Below are 25,084 nucleotides of genomic sequence, written 5' to 3'. Positions count from 1 at the left end.
TTTGGGGTATAAAAAATACCCCACATTTACAATCAGGACTAAAGCATGTTGTTATCAGGATTTAAATGGCAATGCATGTGACTTATTTGTGACTTTGCCAGAGTTAAATTATTTTTAAGACAGTTTGATATGGTTTAATCACATTTCAGTATAATACTTTTTTTGTTTTTCAGGATAGAGGCTAGCACGGAGGGTAGCAGATTGAACGCTCTGAATGTAGCTCACAGAACCTCTTGGGAGAGAGTGACTCGGAGGGGAGAGGTAGGCTAAGAGAGGGAGAGGGGATCATCACTCGAAGCGCTGACAAGCATCTGAGCAGCAGCAGCAGCAGTAGCCCTCACAGCCTGAGCCAGCGTCGCTTTATCCTCACAAATTCACCACTTCTTCTGTTACAATTCTAACTGGTCCGTCCACGTGACAAATACTGCAATATACTTAGAAAGAATCGCTACCTTTTGCAAGCGCGTGTTTTTTTTTTTCAATCGGACAGAATAAAGTACCAACCATCTCTGACATCCTAACTTGAGAAAGTGTTCTTTGTGGAGCTAACAAAGGTCCAAGACAGCGCTTTAACTCGGTAAGTAGCCTAGGTCTATCCCTATATGCAACTTTTTCTTCTGAACTGTCAAATTTGTTTGGGTAACCTAGGGCTTATGGGTTAAATTAACACAATGTACAGCCTCATTGTGTAGCCTATTCTACATTTTGTTGGCTTCTTGTCGGGCCTGTATGCAATATCCTATTAATATATTTTTTAATCATTATCTGGCTAAATGTTTGATTTTCAGGTATTTGCTCTTGAAGACCGCTACGCATTTAAAAAAAAAAAAAAAAAACTCGCTAATTAGGGTTTCTATTACATTTGAATAGCCAACTTTTCAAGATGTTTGTTGGGCATTCAGTTGTCCAACTTCTTACGTTGTTCTCAAACCGCTCGTTTGGGGACCCCCAGATGTTTCACAATTTTGTTGTGGCCCTGAACTATCTCACCTGATTCACCTAATCAAGGGCTTGATGATTAGTTGACAAGTTGAATAAGGTGTGCTAGCTCTGGAATATATCAAATACATGGAATGGCTTGAAATGTTTCTAATATATAAGCCTGGCGTGTTAAGTCTAAATAGGCCTATATAATACAGAAGATAAACAAAACTGGAAAAAATCTCTTGAAGGGGGTCTGAGGGATGTTATAACGCTCTCACATTGGAATGAGTACTGAATAGTGGTTAAAAATTCACTGGGAGTGAGAGAAAACGCAGTAGACATGTGGGCTCTTTCATGTGATTGTTTTTAGTTGAACAGAAGTTTTTAATTTGCACATTCATATGTAATTTTTTTAAATATCATAGTTCACTATAAGTGTAGCTGATCAGTAGCAAAACGCTCTCTTTCATAACCAAACCTGTAAGAAACATCGTTTTTAATTAAACAAATTGCTGTTCAGATATTTTTCTATAGCCTACAAATATGTTAATTTCTGAAACTTTAATATTGAAAAAACAGAAGTGATTCGTTTCATAATCCTCTTCAAGATCTGCACATTTAGATTTTAGAATTAGACACCAATATTGGGATTATTTTATAACGTTTTATGACAGCCACACAAAAAACATTATTCACCCTAAGATCTATTTGATAAATCGTAGTGTCAATTACATTATTTTCTATTGGATTCATATTTAATTAACATGTTATTGAATATTCAGATTACAATGCCATATGCTTGCTGTTTCACATAAGGCTATCATGGAAAATAAGGAACTCATTTATTAAATGTGTCTGTTTTGTGAATGGGAAAGCCACATTTTAATATTTACAGTAATAATCATCATAATCATTTCCTGAAATTGGACCGATTGCAGACACATGTGTCCTGGGTATGAAGGAGCCATTAAAAAATGCCCCGTAAAACTACATCATCAATTTCAAGATTATATTTACATTACATTAATTATTAGTATATTTTTCTAGATTTTGTATGTTTTTTTCAATTTAATTTAATAGCATATTCTCAGCTACTAATACTAATCAGCGCAGCTATCCCTTTCCCAGTTTAGTTACTTAGACTATGAAAGTGTATCACCATTCTTAACATAATTTTCTGTCCAGATTGCACATTCCTTATGAAAATGTCTTATTTTACACAAGGCCACATCGACAGATTTTCGGCTGAGGGATTTGACCCAGTGACTTTTCGGTTACTGGCCCACAGTGAAGTCATTCAGCCTCAACCTCATCTGTCTCCAAAGCACACCATCACAAAGCCCCTCCCCCTTTGACCAGTCCCCTCCCTCTTTAAAAACAGGGAGGTGTGGATTGGATGGACCTCCACCGGCCCGCCTTCAAGATGGACAGCTCCTCCTACCTGCCCAGTCGCCTGGCCTCCCCAGCCCTGATGGTGCTGGCCTCCACAGCCGAGGCTGGCCGCGATGCCTCCGTCCCCTGCCAGGCCTCCGTCCCATGCCAGGCCCCGAGGCCCTTCAGCGTCCCCATCTCTGAGAAGGACCTCCACCTCCCCTTCCCTTCCGGCTCCTACACATTCGCCTCCATGTACAACCGTCAGGGGCCTATCTCCGGCCACAGCTCCTTCCCCGCCAGAGACTTCCCTGCCTCCCTGCTCCACCTCCATCCCCAGTTCCAGTTTCACCCCAACAACCTGGATGGCTCTTCCCTGGGGATGCTCAACCACAGTGGGGTAGGGGCCTTCCGACCGTTCTCCTCCCCGCCTGAGGAGAGGGAGGCCAGGGGTTATCAGTCAGCCTTCACCCCTGCTAAGAGGCTCAAGGGCTGCTACACAGATTCGGAGGGGAAGGAGTATGATTTTGGAGGAGGGCGTTTCCTCTCTGCCACACCGGGGTCGGTCAAGGCCGCTGAGGATTCTAGGAGGAAGTTGTTTGCGGTATCTGGGCTGCTGTCGGACAGACAGGCCTCATCTAGTCCGGAGGACTGCAAGGAGCACTGTGAGTATCCTCCTCTGTATATACTTCTCATAACATATCTATATGGGTGGTAATATACTGTCAGTAATACAGTGTGATAGAAAAACACGCAGAAAAATCCTCATACCAGGCTGGCTGGAATTGTAAGCTTTTTTTATCCATGGTTTCAATACAATCGATAGAATCAAAGATTGAAATCATTGACAGTTATGGAAGGCCTACATCTTGTATTGGTATGTCTTTATGAAGTGTGTCCTTTCTACTCTTTGACAATCTTAACCCAAATCCTTTCCTTCTTGTGCAAAGAATGTGACGCTCTCTTGGTGGACTTGACATGAGTTGGCAAAAAATGGCCATTGTTCCATGTTTCTGGTTATTGGTCACGGATTACCATTAGTACTACCACTGGATTGATAGTTTTTCAATAAGGTGGAAGACAAACATAAGAGGAGGGGAAGTTTGAGTGAGAAACACCCTATTCAGAGATAACGAGATGACAGAGCGAGCGAGGCAGCCATGCGACGAGAAATGACGCAGCACTCTGCTCCACAAACAACATCCTCAACTCAATATGGCCACCCACGCCATTATGAGCCATCTGTTTTGTTGACAAAATGAAGGAGGGAGGTGTCAGTCAGAGTGACGGGGCGAGAGCTGCTCCTCATTACGCTAGAGGATAATTGCCCGACGGCGCGGGGGCACGACGGCGCTCGCCTGCCTTCGTCTTGCCTCCACCTCCAAAGAGTGGGAAGGAAGGCAGACACTCCAGCACAAAGCATGATGGGAAATCAAACCCCCACACGGCCGCCAAGGTGGCACCTGACAGATGAAAGTCCCCAGAGAGAGAGGACCCACAATCCTCAGTAGATCAGGGGAGGGCCATGAGAGTGAGGAGAGAGGGAGGAGGGGGGATGAGAGGGGAGGAGGGGGGAGAGCCGTGATATCCCCCCAAATCACAAAGATACTTTTCATCCCACACATCAAGGCCTGGAGATGGGATGCGTTGTCTTAAGAAAAGTTTGGAGTGTGTGTGTGTGTTTGATTATTTGTGTGTGTGTGTTAGACTGTTTGTGTGTGTGTGTGTGTGTGTGTGTGTGTGTGTGTGTGTGTGTGTGTGTGTGTGTGTGTGTGTGTGTGTGCATGCCCGTGTGTGTATGGCTTTGTGGAACTTCCTGGTTTTGACATGCCATCGGGTGAATGACAGGCAGGAATCCCGTGTGAGTGTGTCTGTGTGTGTTTGTGTATGTGTTCATTACGAGAGTGAGTGTGCACTGTGTGTGTGTGTGTGTGTGTGTGTGTGTGTGCTCATATTACCTTCAAACCTAGAGAATAATTTGATGAAAATACAGGCATGGATGGAGAATAGGGCATAGAATAGGGTTGCCCAACCCAAAGTGGGTGGTGCTATGTAGATCAAATCAGTTTTGGAAAAATGTATTCTCAGTGTTAGAAGCAGCTTTTCCTGTTTTATCCAATTAGATTGAAGCTCAGGCAAACTCAGGGCTTTGATGCAATTGAGCTCCCAGTACTTTTCTAAAGTCTGACATTTGGTTCCTCTTGACTGACTAAAAGACAGTGTTACGCTTCAAAACTTACAACAATGCAACTCTTTGGTTGCTATGTAGAAAACCTCTGTATGATCATTCGTGATAATACATGACACCATACATTACATGTCCAGGACATGTAGCCTACATATGGACATTCACGACCCATACAGCACGATCCATACAGCACGATCCATACAGAATGACCCATACAACACAACCCATACAGCACAACCCATACAATACTACCCAAACAACACGACCCATACAACATGACCCATACAGCACGACCCATAAAGCATGACCCATACAACATGACCCATACACCACGACCCATACAACACGACCCATACAGTATGACCCATACAACATGACCCATACAGCACAACCCATACATCACGACCCATACAACACAACCCATACAGCACGACCCATACAACACGACCCATACAACACGACCCATACAACACGACCCATACAGCACGACCCATACAGCACGACCCATACATCACGACCCATACAACACAACCCATACAGTACGACCCATACATCACAACCCATACAACACAACCCATACAGCACGACCCATACAGCACGACCCACACAGCACGACCCATACAGCACGACCCATACAACATGACCAATGTACACAACCCATACAGCACAACCCATAAACACAACCCATACAGGACAACCCATACCTCATGACCCATCCACTACGACCCATACAGCACGAACCATACCTCAAGACCCATACAGTACGACCCATACATTAAAAAAACACACTACAAAACACCAAGTTTGTTCACAGGCATTCTTTGTCCCTCTCTATTCTATCAGCTGGGTAAATCCATTTGAATTCAATCACTTTTTAACAGCATCGCTTTCAATTTAAACAAAACTTTCCATACATGTTTGCCCATGGAAGAAGTTGTCAGAATGTTACTTTTTGTACCTGAATGACAAAACATTCAGGAGATAGAGGTTGTCACGCCCTGGCTCTGGGGACTCTTGTATGTTGAGCCAGGGTGTGAGTTTTCATGTGTTTTACATTCTAGTTTAAGTATTTCTATGTTGGCCAGAGTGGTTCTCAATCAGAGGCAACGAGTGTCAGCTGTTGCTGGTTGTCTCTGATTGGGAACCACATTTAGACAGGCTGTTTTCCCACAGTGGTTGTGGGATCTTGTTCCAGTGTGGTTTGTGTTAGACCGTGGACGTCACGTTATCGTTTGTTGTTTTGTTCGTGTAATTCAATGCTGCGCCTTGGTCCTCTGTTCCCGACGTTCGTGACAGAAGATCCCACCAAAACTGGACCAAGCAGCGTGTTCAGGAGCCATCGCCAGGGGAATCGCTAGCGGATCTCCGTGGCAACCTCGACTGGGTCAAGCCCAGTGAAGAGCAGAGAGGGTGGACTTGGGAGCAGTGGAGGAAGTGTCTCGACTGGGTCAAGCCAAATGAAGAGCAGAGTGGTTGGACTTTGGAGCAGTGGAGGAAGAGTCTGGCGAGAGATAGGGAGGCTTGGTCCACGGGGAGGAGAGACACCCAGAAATTTTTTAGGGGGGGGGCTCACGCCGTGGACGCCGTGGACGACGGGGCAGCAGGAGGCCGCGATGGAGCGGTCCAGCGGGTTTGCAGAGGAGGCCGCCAGGTTAAGGGGGCCACTGGTCACAGAGTAGAGGGAAAGTGTAGAGGCACGGCGAGAGGTACTGGGGTGTGTTACCAGTCCGGTCCGGCCCGTTCCTGATCCCTGCGTAGGGCCAGTGGTGTGTGTCCCCAGTACGGTCCGGCCTGTTCCTGTTCCTCGCATCGAGCCTGTGGTGCGTGTCGTCAGCCCGGCCCGGCCTGTTCCTGCTCCCCGCACCAAGCCTATGGTGCGCGTCGCCAGCCCGGCCCGGCCTGTTCCTGCTCCCCGCACCAAGCCTATGGTGCGCGTCGCCAGCCCGGCCCGGCCCGCTCCTGCTCCCCGCACCAAGTCAGTGGTGCGCTTCGTCAGCCCGGTCCGGCCCGTTCCTGCTCCCCGCACCAAGTCAGTGGTGCGCTTCGTCAGCCCGGTCCGGCCCGTTCCTACTCCCCGCACCAAGCCTATGGTGCGCTTCGTCAGCCCGGTCCGGCCTGTTCCTGCTCCCCGCACCAAGCCTATGGTGCGCTTCGTCAGCCCGGTCTGGCCTGTTCCTGCTCCCCGCACCAAGCCTATGGTGCGCGTCGCCAACCCGGCCCGGCCTGTTCCTGCTCCCCGCACCAAGTCAGTGGTGCGCGTCGCCAGCCCGGCCCGGTCCATTCCTGCTCTCTGCACCAAGTCTGTGGTGCGCTTCGTCAGCCCGGTCCGGCCCGCTCCGGCCCGCTCCGGCCCGCTCCAGCTCCCCGCACCAAGCCTATGGTGCACGTCGCCAGCCCGGCTCGGCCTGTTCGTGCTCCCCACACCAAGCCAGTGGTGTGCGTCGTCAGTCCGGCACAGCCCGTGCCTGTTCCACCGGTGCCTGGTCCGGTACCGGTCAGCTGCTCCACGCCGGAGCTAGAGCAATCCGCTCCACCAGTGTTCAGTCCAGCTCCGGTCAGCAGGGCCAGACCGGACCAGGGGTACTTTGGGGGGTTAGAGAGGGAGTGGGGATCATGCCCGGAGCCGGATCCGCCGCCAAGGCGGAGTGCCCACCCGGTCCCTCCCCTGTGGTGTTTGGTTGGCGCGGTCGGAGTCTGCGCCTTTGGGGTGGGGGTACTGTCACGCCCTGGCTCTGGGGACTCTAGTATGTTGAGCCAGGGTGTGAGTTTTCATGTGTTTTACATTCTAGTTTAAGTATTTCTATGTTGGCCAGAGTGGTTCTCAATCAGAGGCAACGAGTGTCAGCTGTTGCTGGTTGTCTCTGATTGGGAACCACATTTAGACAGGCTGTTTCCCCACAGTGGTTGTGGGATCTTGTTCCAGTGTGGTTTGTGTTAGACCGTGGACGTCACGTTATCGTTTGTTGTTTTGTTCGTGTAATCACCAAATAAAAAGTATGTTCGCATTCAATGCTGCGCCTTGGTCCTCTGTTCCCGATGTTCGTGACAGAGGTGCTCAAAGTTGACCCATTTTGCATACCCCACCATACCATGACATTCTGTTGTGTTGCAACATCCATGTCTTCATCACTGGAAAAAATCAACGGTTGAGTTTGATATTATTTAAAAACGTATAAACAGTGTTGTCAAACTATTTTATAATTAGTTGAAATAAAAAATATATTTTTTAACCTTTAACGTAAATTATCTAAAAATGAGTAAACTCATATTCGCATATGTTGTAGCTTAGACCCTACTTTAAATCATCTGAGGTTTTTGTGTTGTGCCCACCATCGGTTGAGACACAATATGCTCTTGAATACAGGGTGGGTGTCATTTCAATCATATAAATATAATTCATAGAATGTACCTATCCCTTCAGCATTGCAATTTAGCTGGTACACCATTTACATTTTTATTGAATTACAATTTTAACTTCTAATTACTACCACAAAGTGGTACATTTATTTTTATTTATTTAACTAGGCAAGTCAGTTAAGAACAAATTCTTATTTACAATGAAGTTATCTTCATTTTTTTGTACATAATGTTTCTGTCATCGTTTCCTATGACCGAAAAGAGCTTCTGGTAATCAGAACAGCTATCACTAACCTTGATTTGGACGAGGACTTCTACTTCAATGAGTCGGAGGCGAAAGACATTGATTATCCCAGACCAGGCCAAAATCCCTGACACTAGAAGAAGGAGAAAATGGCGCTATAGAGGCCGGCATGCTGTATACCTGACCAGACTACGTCGGAGAGTGTATTTATCGCCTCTACCCTCCGTTCTATTGGCAAACATGTAATCACTGGAGAATAAACTGGATGAGCTCCGTTCGAGACTATCCTATCAACGTGATCTGAAGAACTGTAATATCTTATGTTTCTCTGAGTCATGGCTGAACAAGGACATGGTAAATTTAAATCTAGCTGGTTGTTCTATACATCAGCAGGACAGAACAGTGGCATTGGAAAAGCTCAGGGGAGGTAGTGTGTGTCTCTTTGTTAACAACAGCTGGTGCGCAATCTCTAATATTAAGGAAGTCTCGAGGTTCTGCTCGCCTGAGTTAGAATACCTCATGATAAGCTGTAGACCTTACTATTTGAATGTGTCTGAATCCTGGCTTAGGAAGGCCACCAAAAATTCTGAAATTTCCATCCCCAACTATAACATTTTCCGTCTAGATAGAACTGCCAAAGGGGGTGGAGTTGCAATCTATTGTAGAGATAGCCTGCAGAGCTCTATCATACTATCCAGGTCTGTGCCCAAACAGTTTGAGCTTCTACTTCTAAAAATCCACCTTTCCAGAAATAAGTCTCTCACTGTTGCCGCTTGCTACAGACCCCCCTCAGCCCCCAGCTGTGCCCTGGACACCATATGTGAATTGATTGCCCCCATTTATCCTCAGAGTTCGTACTGCTTGGTGACCTAAATTGGGATATGCTTAACACCCCGGCCATCCTACAATCCAAACTAGATGCCCTCAATCTCACACAAATTATCAACGAACCTACCAGGTACAACCCTAAATCCGTAAACATGGGTACCCTCATAGATATCATCCTGACTAACTTACCCTCTAAATACACCTCCGCTGTCTTCAACCAGGATCTCAGCGATCACTGCCTTATTGCCTGCGTCCGTAACGGGTCCGCGGTCAAACGACCACCCCTCATCACTGTCAAACGCTCCCTAAAACACTTTAGCGAGCAGGCCTTCCTAATTGACCTGGCCCAGGTATCCTGGATGGATATAGATCTCATTCCGTCAGTAGAGGATGCCTGGTTGTTCTTTAAAAGTAATTTCCTCTCAATCTTAAATAAACATGCCCCATTCAAAAAATACAGAACTAAGAACAGATATAGCCCCTGGTTCTCCTCAGACTTGACTGCCCTTGACCAGCACAAAAACATCCTGTGGCGTACTGCATTAGCATCAAATAGCCCCCGCGATATGCAACTTTTCAGGGAAGTTAGGAACCAATATACACAAGCAGTCAGGAAAGCAAAGGCTAACTTTTTCAAACAGAAATTTGCATCCTGTAGCACTAACTCCAAAAAGTTTTGGGACACTGTAAAGTCCATGGAGAATAAGAGCACTTCCTCCCCACTGCACTGAGGCTAGGAAACACTATCACCACCGATAAATCTACAATAATCGAGAATTTCAACAAGCATTTTGCTACGGCTGGCCATGCTTTACACCTGGCTACCACTACCCCGGCCACCAACTCTGCACCCTCCGCTGCAACTTGCCCATGCCCCCCACCCCCCCCGCTTCTCCTTCACACAAATTCAGACAGCTGATGTTCTGAAAGAGCTGCAAAATCTGGACCCCTACAAATCAGCTGGGCTAGACAATCTGGACCCTTTCTTTCTAAAACTAGCCGCCCGAAATTGTCGCAACCCCTATTACTAGCCTGTTCAACCTCTCTTTCGTAACGTCTGAGATCCCCAGAGATTGGAAAGCTGCCGTGGTCATCCCCCTCTTCAAAGGGGGGTGACACTCTAGATCCAAACTGTTACAGACCTATATCCATCCTGCCCTGCCTTTCGAAAGTATTTGAAAGCCAAGTTAACAAACAGATCACTGACCATTTCGAATCCCACCGTACCTTCTCCGCTATGCAATCCGGTTTCCGAGCTGGTCATGGGTGCACTTCAGCCACGCTCAAGGTCCTAAACGATATTATAACCGCGATTGATAATAGACAGTACTGTGCAGCTGTCTTCATCGACCTGGCCAAGGCTTTCGACTCTGTCAACCACCGCATTCTTATTGGCAGACTAAATAGCCTTGGTTTCTCAAATGACTGCCTCGCCTGGTTCACCAACTACTTCTCAGATAGAGTTCAGTGTGTCAAATCGGAGGGCCTGTTGTCTGGACCTATGGCAGTCTCTATGGGGGTGCCACAGGGTTCAATTCTTGGGCCGACTCTTTTCTCTGTGTATATCAATGATGTCGCTCTTGCTGTTGGTGACTCTCAGATCCACCTCTACGCAGACGACACCATTTTGTATACATCTGGCCCTTCATTGGACACTGTGTTAACTAACCTCCAAACGAGCTTCAATGCCATACAACACTCCTTCAGTAGCCTCCAACTGCTCTTAAACACTAGTAAAACTAAATGCATGCTCTTCAATCGAACGCTGCTGGCACCCGCCCACCCGACTAGAATCACCACTCTCGACGGGTCTGACCTAGAGTATGTGGACAACTACAAATACCTAGGTGTCTGGTTAGACTGTAAACTCTCCTTCCAGACTCACATTAAGAATATCCAATCCAAAGTTAAATCTATAATCAGCTTCCTATTTCGCAACAAAGCCTCCTTCACTCATGCTGCCAAACATGCCCTCGTAAAACTGACTATCCTACAAGATCCTTGACTTCGGCGATGTCATTTACAAAATAGCCTCCAACACTCTACTCAGCAAATTGGATGTAGTCTATCATAGTGCCATCTGTTTTGTCTCCAAAGCCCCATACACTACCCACCACTGTGACCTGTACGCTCTTGTTGGCTGGTCCTCACTACATGTTCGTCGTCAAATCCACTGGCTCCAGGCCATCTATAAATCACTGCTAGGCAAATCCCCGCCTTATCTTAGCTCATTGGTCACCATAGCAGCACCCACCCGTAGTCTGCGCTCCAGCAGGTATATCTCACTGGTCATTCCCAAAGCCAACACCTCCTTTGGCCGCCATTCCTTCCAGTTCTCTGCTGCCAATGACTGGAACGAATTGCAAACATCTCTGAAGCTGGAGACTCTCATCTCCCTCACTAACTTTAAGCATCAGTTGTCAGAGCACCTTACCGATCACTGCACCTGTACACAGCCCATCTGAAATTAGCCCACCCAACTACCTCATCCCTATATTGTTATTTATTTTGCTCTTTTGCACCCCGGTATCTCTATTTGCACATAATATCTTGCACATCTAGCATTCTAATTGTAATTATTTTGCACTATAGCCTATTTATTGCCTTGCCTCCATAACTTGCTACATTTGCACACACTGTATATATATATTTTCTGTTGTATTTTTTGACTTTATGTTTTTTTACCCCATATGTAACTCTGTGTTTTTATCGCACTGCTTTGCTTTATCTTGGCCAGGTCGCAGTTGTAAATGAGAACTTGTTCTCAACTGGCTTACCTGGTTAAATAAAGGTGAAATAAATAAATAAAAAACGATTTACCAAGAGAGTTTTCATCTGTATTTTTCATAGCTGTCTATTTACCACCACAAACCGATGCTGGCACTAAGACCGCACTCAATGAGCTGTATAGGGCCATAAGCAAACAAGAAAATGCTCACCCAGAGGCGGCACTCCTAGTGGCCGGGGACTTTAGTGCAGGGAAACTGAAACTACCTCATTTCTACCACCATGTCACCTGTGCAACTAGAGGTGAAGAAACTGTAGATCAGATTTACTCCACACACAGAGACATATACAAAGCTCTCCCTCACCCTCCATTTGGCAAATCTGACCATAACTCTATCCTCCTGATTCCTGCTTACAAGCAAAAACTCAAACAGAAAGTACTAGTGACGCGCTCAATACGGAAGTGGTCTGATGAAGTGGATGCTAACCTATAGGACTGTTTCGCTAGCACAGACTGGAATATATTCCAGGATTCATCTGATGGCACTGAGAAGTTTACCACATCAGTCACCGGCTTCATTAATAAGTGCATTGACGAAGTCGTCCCCAAAGTGACCGTTCATACAGTACCAGACAAAAGTTTGGACACACCTACTCATTCCAGGGTTTTTCTTTATTTTTACTATTTTCTACATTGTAGAATAATAGTGAAGTCATCAAAACTATGAAATAACACATATGGAATCATGTAGTAACCAAAAAAGTGTTAAACAAATCGAAATATATTTTATATTTGAGATTCTTCAAATAGCCACCCTTTCCCTTGATGACAGCTTTGCACACTCTTGGCATTCTCTCAACCAGCTTCATGAGATAGTCACTGTCGTAGAAATATATATGACTCGTAAGTAGTCAACTCAAACATATCTCTCAAGAAACTAGAGCCTGTGAATCCAAAAATTAGACTTTTATTATCTAATAACGAAAGCCGAGCAGTTCCATGAAACGGCTGTCTCTCTTTGGCTTAGAGCTCCCTTTTATACACATACACAAATGCACAAACATACTTCCATGGCAAATTCAGTTACCCCCTTATGGCAAATTCCTAACTTATTTTAGTTCTGCACCACCCTTCTTTTCCAACGTCCAGCTGTCACACAATGTCCACTCCAAAAGGTCATGAATGCTTTTTTCTATATGAAGCCTCTCATTCTATCATTCTATTGGCTGCGTGGCCTAGGCCCCTTCTTAAAAAAGAACTAAGGTAATGCATACAATGTGTCCATAATAAGCCCATGGGCCACAGTTTGAGAGCCCCTGTGACAGAGCACATACAGTGGGAAGAACAAGTATTTGATACAATGCCGATTTTGCAGGTTTTCCTACTTACAAAGCATGTAGAGGTCTGTAATTTTTATCATAGGTACACTTCAACTGTGAGAGACAGAATCTAAAAATCCAGAAAATCACATTGTATGATTTTTAAGTAATTAATTTGCATTTTATTGCATGACATAAGTATTTGATACATCAGAAAAGCAGAACTTAGTATTTGGTACAGAAACCTTTGTTTGCAATTACAGAGATCATACGTTTCCTGTAGGTCTTGACCAGGTTTGCACACACTGCAGCAGGGATTTTGGCCCACTCCTCCATACAGACCTTCTCCAGATCCTTCAGGTTTCGGGGCTGTCGCTGGGCAATACTGACTTTCAGCTCCCTCCAAAGATGTTCTATTGGATTCAGGTCTGGAGATTGGCTAGGCCACTCCAGGACCTTGAGATGCTTCTTACGGCGCCACTCCTTAGTTGCCCTGGCTGTGTGTTTCGGGTCGTTGTCATGCTGGAAGACCCAGCCACGACCCATCTTCAATGCTCTTACTGAGGGAAGGAGGTTGTTGGCCAAGATCTCGCGACACATGGCCCCATCCATCCTCCCCTCAATACGGTGCAGTCGTCCTGTCCCCTTTGCAAAAAAGCATCCCCAAAGAATGATGCTTCCACCTCCATGCTTCACGGTTGGGATGGTGTTCTTGGGGTTGAACTCATCCTTCTTCTTCCTTCAAACACGGTGAGTGGAGTTTAGACCAAAAGGCTCTATTTTTCTCTCATCAGACCACATGACCTTCTCCCATTCCTCCTCTGGATCATCCAGATGGTCATTGGCAAACTGACCTCTACATGCTTTGTAAGTAGGAAAACCTGCAAAATCGGCAGTGTATCAAATACTTGTTCTCCCCACTGTACATTCATTTAAACATAGTCATGTTTATTACTAATATTATTATTTTACCTTTGACCTCTCCCTACATTTGCCTTAATGATACATAAAATAATACCATATAATCCCCCCTTTGGGACATTCCAACAATGTCCCAACAATACAAAGATTAATTGTAAAAATGAATGTAAGCCTGTGCATTTACTTATTCCTAACCTTGCCATATGTGGTTACATTTTACGTGCATATATTTAAACCAATATATCTTCCTCATTACTTGACCCATCCTGATGAGGACCCAGAGCCCAGTCAGGTATTGATTACAAGTCTAGAAGGTTTTCCTCTAAATTAACCTCCACTTTTTTTTTCACAATTCTTAATTAGTCACCTTTGTTCCATCATTCAAAGTTAAAACTCTCACCTTGGCACATATTGACACTGGCGGAATGTATATTTATATTATCATAATTCTAGCATTAACTTCCTCATAACAATAATTACAATAGATCATTATCTTAATGCATTCCTAGTCTAAATTACTATAAATTTAGCAGTGTATAATACCTCCTTAATCAACATACTACCTCAACTAACACTCCCTTCCTCTACCGGCACTCAATCTTCTGGCGTCTTCATTATGTTCTTCAGATAGCTTCATAGTTCATCTTGGATTGCCCATGGCAATGCCCCAATTCCGATGTCACACCTGAGCCTCCCCACCTCCACCATCATTCTGTTTTGTCCATTTGCAAACCAGTATACCCAAACTACGAAGAACGTTGCATTTGCACAGACCTCTCTCCTCCTGCTCACTCCACATGGACTCCTGTCACATTCCTGAGAGAAAAGTCACAAAAGAGAAGGCAATTGATTGCTTTGATTTGATGCTGGATTCAGGTCTCCTGGCAGAGGTGGTGTCAGACAGGAACGTCTTCAACGCCTTTGTTGCTCCTCTTCAGCCGGGTAGAGGGTTTTTGGTTTTTATTGAGGTTTACACCGTTCTGGACCGAATTATCTCTGCTATGCATTACGACACCATCCGTAGTAACCTCAGGAAAGGACAGATCATAACAGTTCAGTTGAGTTAATTTCCAATCCAAAACATCCCTATTAACATTGTCTACATGACAAATCATTATGTTTCATCACTCATTCTTATACCCATTTCTATCTAATGCCTGATAGATTTTCCTTTGAGGGGTCCCTGTATTCCAAAGGCTATCTGTTTAAACACCCCCTAGTTTCACATTCTCCCTTGAATTCTCCCAAATTATATAACCCAATTGTTTTATTGTAACATTCCTATATTTTTTGCTCATAATCTATTTGACATTACTCTGGTGTTTCCCTTTCCTTGTTCCTATTCTAACAATTGCTTACACTTCTCTCCTCATCCTGGTTGATCATAAAATTGTTTATATTTAGGATTTCCTAAATATTACAAACATTCTGCTGGCCAATATGGTCTTTCCGAGTTCCTTATATGACAAAAGTTGTAGTTGAATCATAACACAGTCCTAGTAACTGTGAAGATTTTGAACTACTGTTAATTCTTTAAACGGAGATGTGGTGCATATTAGACTATTTTCTTTATTTAATTGTAATATAATATATTGTACTCATCTATACCAATCATTGTTTAACGGCTCCTTCCATTCCCTTTCTTCTGTATTTGGTATGGCTCTAACATGTACAGGGTTTAGTGCAGTTTCCCAAGGAATAACTACTCCAACAACACATTCCCCCCTGGAAATCTAACACTAAGTACTACATCAAATTGTTTATCTAAGTCTTGGACTATTCTCCTTTATGTCTATGATTCACCTGTCTCTTTCTTTCATTATCTTAAGGTCACACTACCCCATGTGACTTCCCCATACTCTTTGTGCTGGTTCCACACACACCAATAATATTTTAACCCTTGTATTTTAATAGTGATCCCTTCCTGCATTTTAGTTATGGTTCCTGCCTGTGCAAGAATATACATTCGAATCCTGTCTATATCCCTTCTATGTCTTGTTCTTCTGCTCTTTATTATTATCATCAGTACTCCATTCCCCTTATTCTCAGGGAACTAGTCAAGTGTAGAGAAATCAATGATAAGGATATCTGGTGCGTCTTGGAGGTCTGGACTCTCTCGGTGGTCTGGAATCTCTCGGTGGTCTGGAATCTCTCGGTGGTCTAGAATCTCTCGGCGGTCTTGAAAGTCTCTTAATCATCAGTTCCCTCACTCTGGTACAATGGTTTAGATGATACCCGATCGCGCTCCCCTCTATCCGTACCGTTGTTGGTGTAACCTGGACAACGATGTATGGTCACTTTATTTGTTAACCTTCCCCCGTCACTAGGGTCTCCGGATCAGCCAGAGTCCCTCTCAATCTATCGACATCGGTCTGCGAAGAGTGTCCTTCTACCAGCCTACCCATAGGGAAGCTCGGAGTTACTGCTGCAAAGACATACAAGCACAGACACACACAAAAGACAACAATGCTACCCAATGGCTGAGGTTGGAACACTCCTATAGTGAAAACATGGATCTAAGTATCTGTCTCCACCACTTTTACCATCATTAAGGTAGCCAACAACACCTGGTACAGGCCCCTCCACATAGGGTCTTTCCAGCTCTTTCTTCTGTAGTCTTTTGCCATCACATAGTCTCCAAGGCGCAGAGAATGCTCAGATTCTCCTACTCAGTTGGGCAGAGTTATCTTCACCCATGAAAATAAAATCTTAGGAGCATTGTTAGGTTAGGTGAGACACAGTATGCTACTTATGTCCTCTCATCCGTCAAGAGAAGCCTTGAGATTATGAAGCACACCTGCTTCCAGCTTGTTGTAGACAGACCTCCTCTACACCCTGCCTCCTAACACAAAAACAAAAAAGATTTAACCTAACCCATAACACATTATTACTACTGCTCATATCCTTAATACAATTTGCATATCTTACCACAAAAACATTAAAACCATTAAACCATTAAAACTCCTGTAAACCCCCAAAAATATTACAACACCTTTAAAACCCCTGTAAGCCCAAAAAAACAAAATCGTTAACACCTTCCCCCCTTTGGACACATGCATCCCATCGTGATTCATGTGTTCAAAAAACAAAAGAACAACAACACTGCTTGTTAAACCAAAAATAATAACTAACTTAAAATGACAACCCTTGAGCATATCTTTACTTAACTGTAAATATCACTATTCAAGGAATACCTCTCCTTCAGGACTAACTCTCTCACTCCATCCTTGTCCTGTTTGGACTAATTTATATATAGGATTTTTTCCAAATTATATACTTCTTTACAATTATCCTTATTATATCCAACCCCCTAATTCAGCATGCCTCTAGAATTTACAGTGCGGGTGATCAGGTCACACTATAAAGCCAGGACAGAGGTCATTGAAATCATTCAATGAATTGTTTCATCCAATAGTATACTACTCTTAACAACCATCAAGATAATTGGATAAATGTTGTATCCCGAGTGTACAGTAAGTCCTTAGTACAGCTCTTTTCAAAATAAATCACACATATTTACTTATCCCTCAGTAAATAAAAACCCACATTACATGTGTATGCCCCTTTAAGATATTTCACTTCCATCCCGTCAAAAAACCCAAAATAGAAATACAAATCCTATACAGCTAACATTTCATACGAAGTAGTTTGTTTGTGGTTATTCGAACACCATATAGTAAAACAATAAACAAACAAAAAATGGCCAGGCCTTATTTATAGTCTCAGAAAATATTTCTAAGAAAAGAGAATCACTCCCCCCTTTTTTCTGGAAGAAAAAGTACAATTTTAGTTGGTTTCCATTTTGATACCTCTTAATCAGTCCACACAATCTAAATTCGAAATTCTCACTCTCTTGCCACATCTCCTGATCCCTCCTTTCCGAAAACCCTCAAGAACATCACTTGTGACTGCTCCCTTCTCCTGTGAATTCCACAATTCATCGCACATAAAACGAAATAAAATCGCATAAGATTTAAACCCCTAGGCTTTTCCTTAGCCGCACTGCTACCACTCAATCACTCCAACATGCTTTGTGACATCGAAAACTCAAATATGCTATCCCTTGCCTTGTTTGTTTTACTTTCCCACATGCCTGTGGCCCTAGCAGAGCAAGGGAAACAACTACTTCAAGGTCTCAGAGCGAGTGACGTCACCGATCAAAATGCCACCAGCGCGCACCGCTAACTAGCTAGCCATTTCACACCGGTTACACTCACCCCCCTTTTGACCTCCTCCTTTTTCCGCAGCAACCAGATATCAGGGTCAACAGCATCAATGTTGCTTCCGTCCCTACCTGGGCTCGAACCAGGGACCCTCTGCACACATCGAAAACAGTCACCCTCGAAGCACCGTTACCCGTCGCTCCACAAAAGCCGCAGCCCTTCTACCAAAATAGTTTACGAATGTGTTGATGGTTTCCCCATTACCTTCTGTGGACATACCCCTTCCTTAACTATTATTAGTCCCTCTGATCTGCATTTAATCTGGACCCCCATTCTACACAGTGTATCTCTTCCTACTAAATTAACTGGAATTTGTTCTGACACTAATATATGTACACATGTAGCTTTTTCCTGCTTCTTATTCTACTGGAACTGTCATATGTATTAACTGCGTTTGTCATGAACATTCTACTGGCTGTGCATCTTTGCCTGACATGGGGTTGGTGAGAGGCATAATTTGGATTTACACATGAGTAAGTTGCTCCAGTATCTATCATCATTGGGGTGCCTCTATTCTTCACCTGAACCTTTAGCATAAGTTCTTCATCAGCCTGCATAGTTACTGCCACTAGCTGACCCTCCCCTTTAGGATTCTCTGGGCACCCCTAGTATCCATTATTTTTCTGTTTTTTTTAATTGTCCTTCTGTGTCTTAAATTTGCTTTTTCCAGATAGTAATAATAATAACATACCATTTTGCAGACGCTTTTATCCAAAGCGACTTACAGTCATGCATGCATACACTTTTGTATATGGGTGGTCCCGGGGATCGAACCCACTACCCTGGCGTTACAAGCGCCATGCTCTACCAGCTGAGCTACAGAGGACCACAGATGAGCGTATAGTGCCTTTTACTGATAATGTTATAATTGTAGCCTATTGCATTACTTTAGTTTAAAATATAAGTTTGTTTATTCAACAAATCTAGAACCCACTATAAATTGGTGCTATTCCCTCACCATAATAGCCAAAGCTCCTTGCATCCCCTGGTTCACATAACGAAAATAAATTCACCAACATCACTGGTGTCACGCAAACCACAGAACAAAGCAACAACAACCAGAACCTGTCACATAAATGTCCTCCATCCAACTACCCAAACCCGCTTCAAACATCTCCTTCAGCTCGACACGGTCAAGCAAGCACGACTCTCCTCCACCCGAGAACAAGATCATGGCATTAGAAAAGTATATTCACAACCCAACAATAACTAATAGTATATTTATATTCATATTAATAAAATACCTTACTTTTATTCCAGTCTACCTAAACAATTCAAATTATGGCCATAACTCTATCGCAATTGCCAGTCCGCTATTCCAATGTATGTAACTGTCCTTTCTGATTAGACTATAGTCACTCCTCCCTCTTTCCCGTTGAATAAGTGAGTCCTTCAGTCTGAAAAGACGCAGGCTGCTAAATCGTCCAGTCTTATCCTGACTGTTCCGTCAATCTAAACAACCCACAACCGTAGTTGAACTATACTTAAAAAAACCTAGACTCTAATCAGCGATGCAGAATCTATGCTTTATTGAAATGACAAGTTAATCCTCCTTTATTCCAATGATAATGGTCAGTAGTTTTAGTATCTGGCACATACCACACTTGATCAGAAAATAGCTTTGAAGGACACATATCTCACACGCTCAACGTAAACAACTTAGCAGTCAACGAGTCAAACCCACATTCATTGATTTGGAAACAGATCTAATAACCTAACCAAATGAATTATATTTTCCCCCTAATATACTAAATTCCTTGACTATATCACCTCTGCTTCTGAAATAATAGATAACTTATTATAATGCTTAATTCTACCACAAGCCCTATGTACTTTCTCTCATCACCACGTAAGTCTACGTGTTTGGGTGTGCAAGTCAACACCTATAATTTTATCCAATCCCTCGTAATAAATTACATTACCATAAAATTCATTCTATTCTAATATATTCACATCTACCAAACCATTAATGTTTCTAATGATTCTTTATTGCCACAAATCAATTAATCACAATCTAGTCTCAGCTGAACGAACAACAAATTACCCAAATCCTTCCTCTCAGTCATAGAATCCTCCCAGAATCGTATATGCTGGTCACTATTCCCTGATCTTACAAAATCATATGACAGGCATTGTTGCACGAAACTCCAAGATATCATTTACAAGAATAGCTTATTATTCCACCGTATATATAATTATCTTACACACCTCTATATCTCATCATTCAAACTTCAGAGTGCGACTCACTTACACCATTTATACCACTCTTATTCCATATTTATACAATGTTATTCTCAAACGCGCTTAATTACTATTTGTATAACCTACAGGAATATTTTATTCTATCAGAGGGCCCAAATTTGGAATGTTAACCCTATCCCAGTTATAATTTTACTGTAGTCAATTTATCATAATACTACATCACCTCTAAAGTTTCCAAATATAATGTCAGAACCATACCCTAAAAGATTGATCAAAATACAATGCATAGACGTCATATGATCACACCGGTACACGTGACCTGTTCCTCCAACAGGATTTATTCTACCCCTCCTGGTAACGTGAATTTTCTACACTTAGTTTGTCAATGAATATCCACGCACCATTTATTCTTCTCTTTCCTAATGTGAGATTCGGCACGCCCTTTCTCCATCAGACAGAAGCTTCAAACGACCTCAAATATATTTCCTTTCCTTACAGAAAGGCTATTTACTTGCAGGATTTCTTATTATTCTCACTCACACAGATGAGCAGCCACTTGTGCCTAAATGAATCACTGCATCCTTTACCAGAAAGTTGGCTGGACCTCTTTAAAGATCACTTCATGACTCTCTTGTTGTTTATTAAGGCCTACTCCACAAGCTTCCAACATACTTAACATCTTTGTTGAAATGTAGAATTTCAGGTTATAATACAAGGTCACAGTGTTGGTTAACGATGATGACTTCCTTGGTAACCACAGGGCTGGTTAACGATGATGACTTCCTTGGTAACCACAGACTTGGAGAGATCTGCTATTTCATATCAGGCACCTCGTGTGGAATAGTCTCCAGTTGGCACTTCGTTTGAATGATCTGGTGTCCCTGGGTCAATTTAGGAAATTAGTTAAGGATTTTTATAGTGATGAATGTGTTTGTTTTATTTGATTATAATGGTTAATGTGTATATTGTATGTATATTATGTATATGTTGTGTATTTCGTATATAATTGTGTGTGTGCTGATGTGACGGTTGTTCCCAGGGCACGCTTGTGAATGAGACCTAGGTCTCAATGTGTCTCCCTGGTTAAATAAAAGTTAAATAAAAATAAAAATGTGACAAATACAATTTGATTTGATTTGACAAAGATGGCTCCTGGTCCACCCACCATCGAATGTGAACTTAAATGGTTGTCTATTCTAATATCTATATTTCTGTGATTACAATAGGTTTACTATGGATGATTGACAGTATAATTTAAAACAACAGATATTCCCATTCAAGTCAACATTCTCTGATGTGTGGACATCCAATCATCTTTGTGATACTATTTGAAAGACAACATTTCAATTTTGTTCCCATTTTAGTACATTTATCAGCCAATAAATTACACCCGCCGTGTATTCAAGAGCATGCTGTGTCTCAACCGATGGCGGGCACAGCAGAAAAACCTTAGATGATGTAAAATAGGGTGTAAGATGCAACATATGCAAATATTAAAAAAATCAGAGTTTACAAGTTTTTTGATAATTGACATTTAAGGTAAAAAAAAAAAAACTTTTTTCAAGAAATTATAAAACATGTTGACAACCCTGTTTGTAAGCTTTTAAATGCTATCAATCTCAACCGTTTCCAGTGATGAAGACATGGATGTTGCAACACACAATGTATCATGGTATGGTGGGGTATGCAACATAGGTCAACATGGAGCACCTTTATCTCTTGAATGTTTTGACTTTCAGGTCCAAAAAGTCACTTTCTGAGCATTTCTACAATGGGCAAAAATGTATGGTAGGTTTCATTCAAATTAAAAGGGGTGCTGTCAAAAAGTGATTGAATTCAAATGGATTTACCCATCTTCTATGCACTAAGAGATTCATTCATAAGGATACACTCCCCAGTGGAAATCTATCTACAGGATCTCTCTGTGAATGGGCATATTTTGTGTGAGTGTTTCAAGAGTTTAAAAAACGGTTCTACGTGCTTTGGCCAGACAGGCTTGTTGTAGCTGTCCTGGCTGTTTGTCTGACACTTGACAGTGTTTTTTTTATATTGTTTGTCTTCAGTATCATTGTGTTGATGTCTCCTTCTCTCATTTAGTATCCAAACCACAACATTACCCCAGGGGCCGTATGTGCCAATCATCTCAGAGTAGGAGTTTTGCCTCTTTAGATCACAATGAATAAGACTACATGGACAGAGGGACGGGCTGATCCTAGATCAGCATTACGGCCCCAGACCTTTTATCTGAAGATGTGCAGACGAACAGATGTGACAGCTGTTCAAACAGCCCCTCTCTTTCAAAGGGCAGATGTCTCCAGCGAGGCGAATCATGCTGATTTTCCTCAGGGAGATGTATCAAACTTCTAGGGGTTGAGCTGTATAACTAAAAGGATACAAAAACAGAAGTGGGAACACAGGAAGTGAATGATAAAACATGTCCTACTACAGCTTTCCAGACCCAGACAGGCGGACAGACAGACAGTGTTGATCTTCCATTCAATCCCTGTGTTGTTATCACACCGTATGGTGTTGAGGTTCAGTTACTGTAAGGGACAGTTCTAATAGCCAGACCCACATGGTGTGTCTAGTTGTATGAAGAGTAAATGTGGGAAGGTGAGAAAAGCATTTTGTAGCAAAGTGAAGCCATCAGACAAAGGTGCAGGTGTGTGTGTCTGTCTGTCTCTATGCGTGGTATGTATGTGTGTGTGTGTGTGTGTGTGTGTGTGTGTGTGTGTGTGTGTGTGTGTGTGTGTGTGTGTGTGTGTGTGTGTGTGTGTGTGTGTGTGTGTGTGTGTGAGAGAGAGAGACTACATCTTGGGAATAAAGAGCAGAGCAGATAGATGTTTATGCATGAGCATGGAATGGTTCCTATTGATCTCCTCCTCTGTTAGATGTAAACACTATGTCTTATAGGAGACTTCACTCAATACACCCTCAGCTGGACAGCTGCTCTGAAAGAACACACACACACACACACACGTAAACTGTGTCTGGAACCAACTAAAACCATTAAGCATCATATCAGAAGTAATCCCTGTGCCAAGTCTGCGTTTGTGTCCCAAATGGCACCCTATTCCCTACATAGTGCACTACTTTTGACCAGGGCCCTATGTGGATACGGTTTCATTTAGAATGTAGCCTACGATTAATCTATGGGATATTGATTCTGTACAGGCAGGTTGGTGTTCCCTTGAGTTCCATAACAGGCGTGTATAACAGACCGTAGAGGACTCTTAAACACTGAACACATCTGGTGAACCAAGCCCTGGAGTGTTACGCTCAAATCTTTCTCCACTCCCATTCTGGTAACTTCCCTGGGCCTCACTTCCCCATCAGTGGAGGATTTAGCAGCTCTCTATCCAGTTATCCCATAGAATTCCCGCAGTCCCTCAACAGCAGATTTCACCACCCATCCTGATAAGGAAGATTTCCCCCCATATCTGTGTCCAATTCAAGAGACTGGGAACAGGAAGCGTTAATCTGAGACTCCTTCAAGCTGCAGAGTTCCAGAGTCACGGTTTGAGTGAGTGGAAATACTGTACATCTGCTACAGAGATCTCCCTTCTCTTTGCCACACACAGAAGATAGGATTAGACTGAAGAAAAGAAAGAGACAGAATAACCCAACCAAACATCCCCCAAATCAAAAGGATCATCTAATGGTACGATCCGTTTGACAGCTGTGTTACCATAGATGAAGAGAACGTCTTGACCGTGTGGACTGCACTTTGGGATTTCAGACACATTGTTTGAGAGAAGAAGGAGAAGGCAAATGAATGAGATGGTGACTGTGTTTGATGTTCGAGGGTCGTGTTTGACTGTTGCCCTCCTGTTGTGGCAGTAATTTGTTCTTCTAATGTACACTTAAGTAGGGAGCTTTCATCCTGGCGGGGCGGGGGTGGTGGTGGGGGAGGGGGGGTATTATCTTTTTCTTTCTCCTTCCCTTCATCTTCTCTGGCCAGGAGAAGCAGTGTGTGGAAGTGGTAGACGTTATCCTTCCATACCACACACACACAGCACATTGATACATTATCCATCCATACCACCCCCACACAGAGAAGAAACCCCCATCCCAAACTATACTTAGGACTTGTTATTCCAACCTCTAACATTCATTTAAGCCATAACACCCTCTTTACACCACGTCTGCCCTAGACTGCCTCGTAACTGTCTGCTCTAGACACCCTCACACTCCAACCAACCTCTATAGTCCCAAGTAACATTCACTGTATTGTAGTCTGTAGTGCACATATCCTCAACCAGCCACCACACACACCCATTCAGTGTATAGGGACAAGGGGGTTGTCTGCCATTGACATGGAATCCATATGTCCTCATTCTTCAGGTGTACTGTAAAATAATACCAGTTACAGTGTGTCAGAGAGAGAGAGATTATGAGAGCGGAGGAGGGGTCGTTAAAACAACAGCCTGCTTTAACAGAGCCTCTTTTTCCCTGATGGACCTGATGGACCTGCTGCATCACGTGGTCTGAACGCCTCTCTCTCTGATCTCACTTCAAAGACCTGTGGAGGGAGACGGAGACCACAAGTAGGGGGAGATGAAAGGTTGGGGGGGGGGCTTTGGGTGGCTGGCTGTAGGGAAGGCTGCAGCCCAAATGGCCCCCTATTATTCCATATATAGTGAAATACTTTAGACCAGAGCCTTGTGTGGGGGGAGGGCACTGTATAGGGAATAGGGTGCAATTAAGGATGTAGCCTAGGGTGAAGGGGACAGGGACTGCGGTTGTGGATCGCTGGCTCAGTCAAAAAAAAATCCACAT

General features: G+C 43.4%; 1 protein-coding gene across 1 annotated transcript in view; it reads left to right on the top strand.

The window, feature by feature from the left end:
* The first annotated feature begins 310 nt into the window (after positions 1 to 310).
* The window catches only part of LOC121576541 (E3 ubiquitin-protein ligase RNF220), an 85,325-nt gene continuing 60,551 nt past the window's right edge, over positions 311 to 25,084 (top strand). Inside the window, exons 1-2 of the mRNA XM_041889768.2 lie at positions 311 to 577; positions 2,306 to 2,960. Coding sequence (XP_041745702.1) covers positions 2,321 to 2,960 — 640 coding nt within the window. The 5' untranslated portion in view covers positions 311 to 577; positions 2,306 to 2,320. The remainder of the gene's footprint in view (positions 578 to 2,305; positions 2,961 to 25,084) is intronic.

This window comes from Coregonus clupeaformis, chromosome 11 (assembly GCF_020615455.1).
Source record: "Coregonus clupeaformis isolate EN_2021a chromosome 11, ASM2061545v1, whole genome shotgun sequence".
In the NCBI taxonomy this organism is placed as follows: Eukaryota; Metazoa; Chordata; class Actinopteri; order Salmoniformes; family Salmonidae; genus Coregonus; species Coregonus clupeaformis.
The sequence above is the reverse complement of the archived record's forward strand: the minus strand, read 5'-3'. Positions and strand labels throughout refer to the sequence as shown.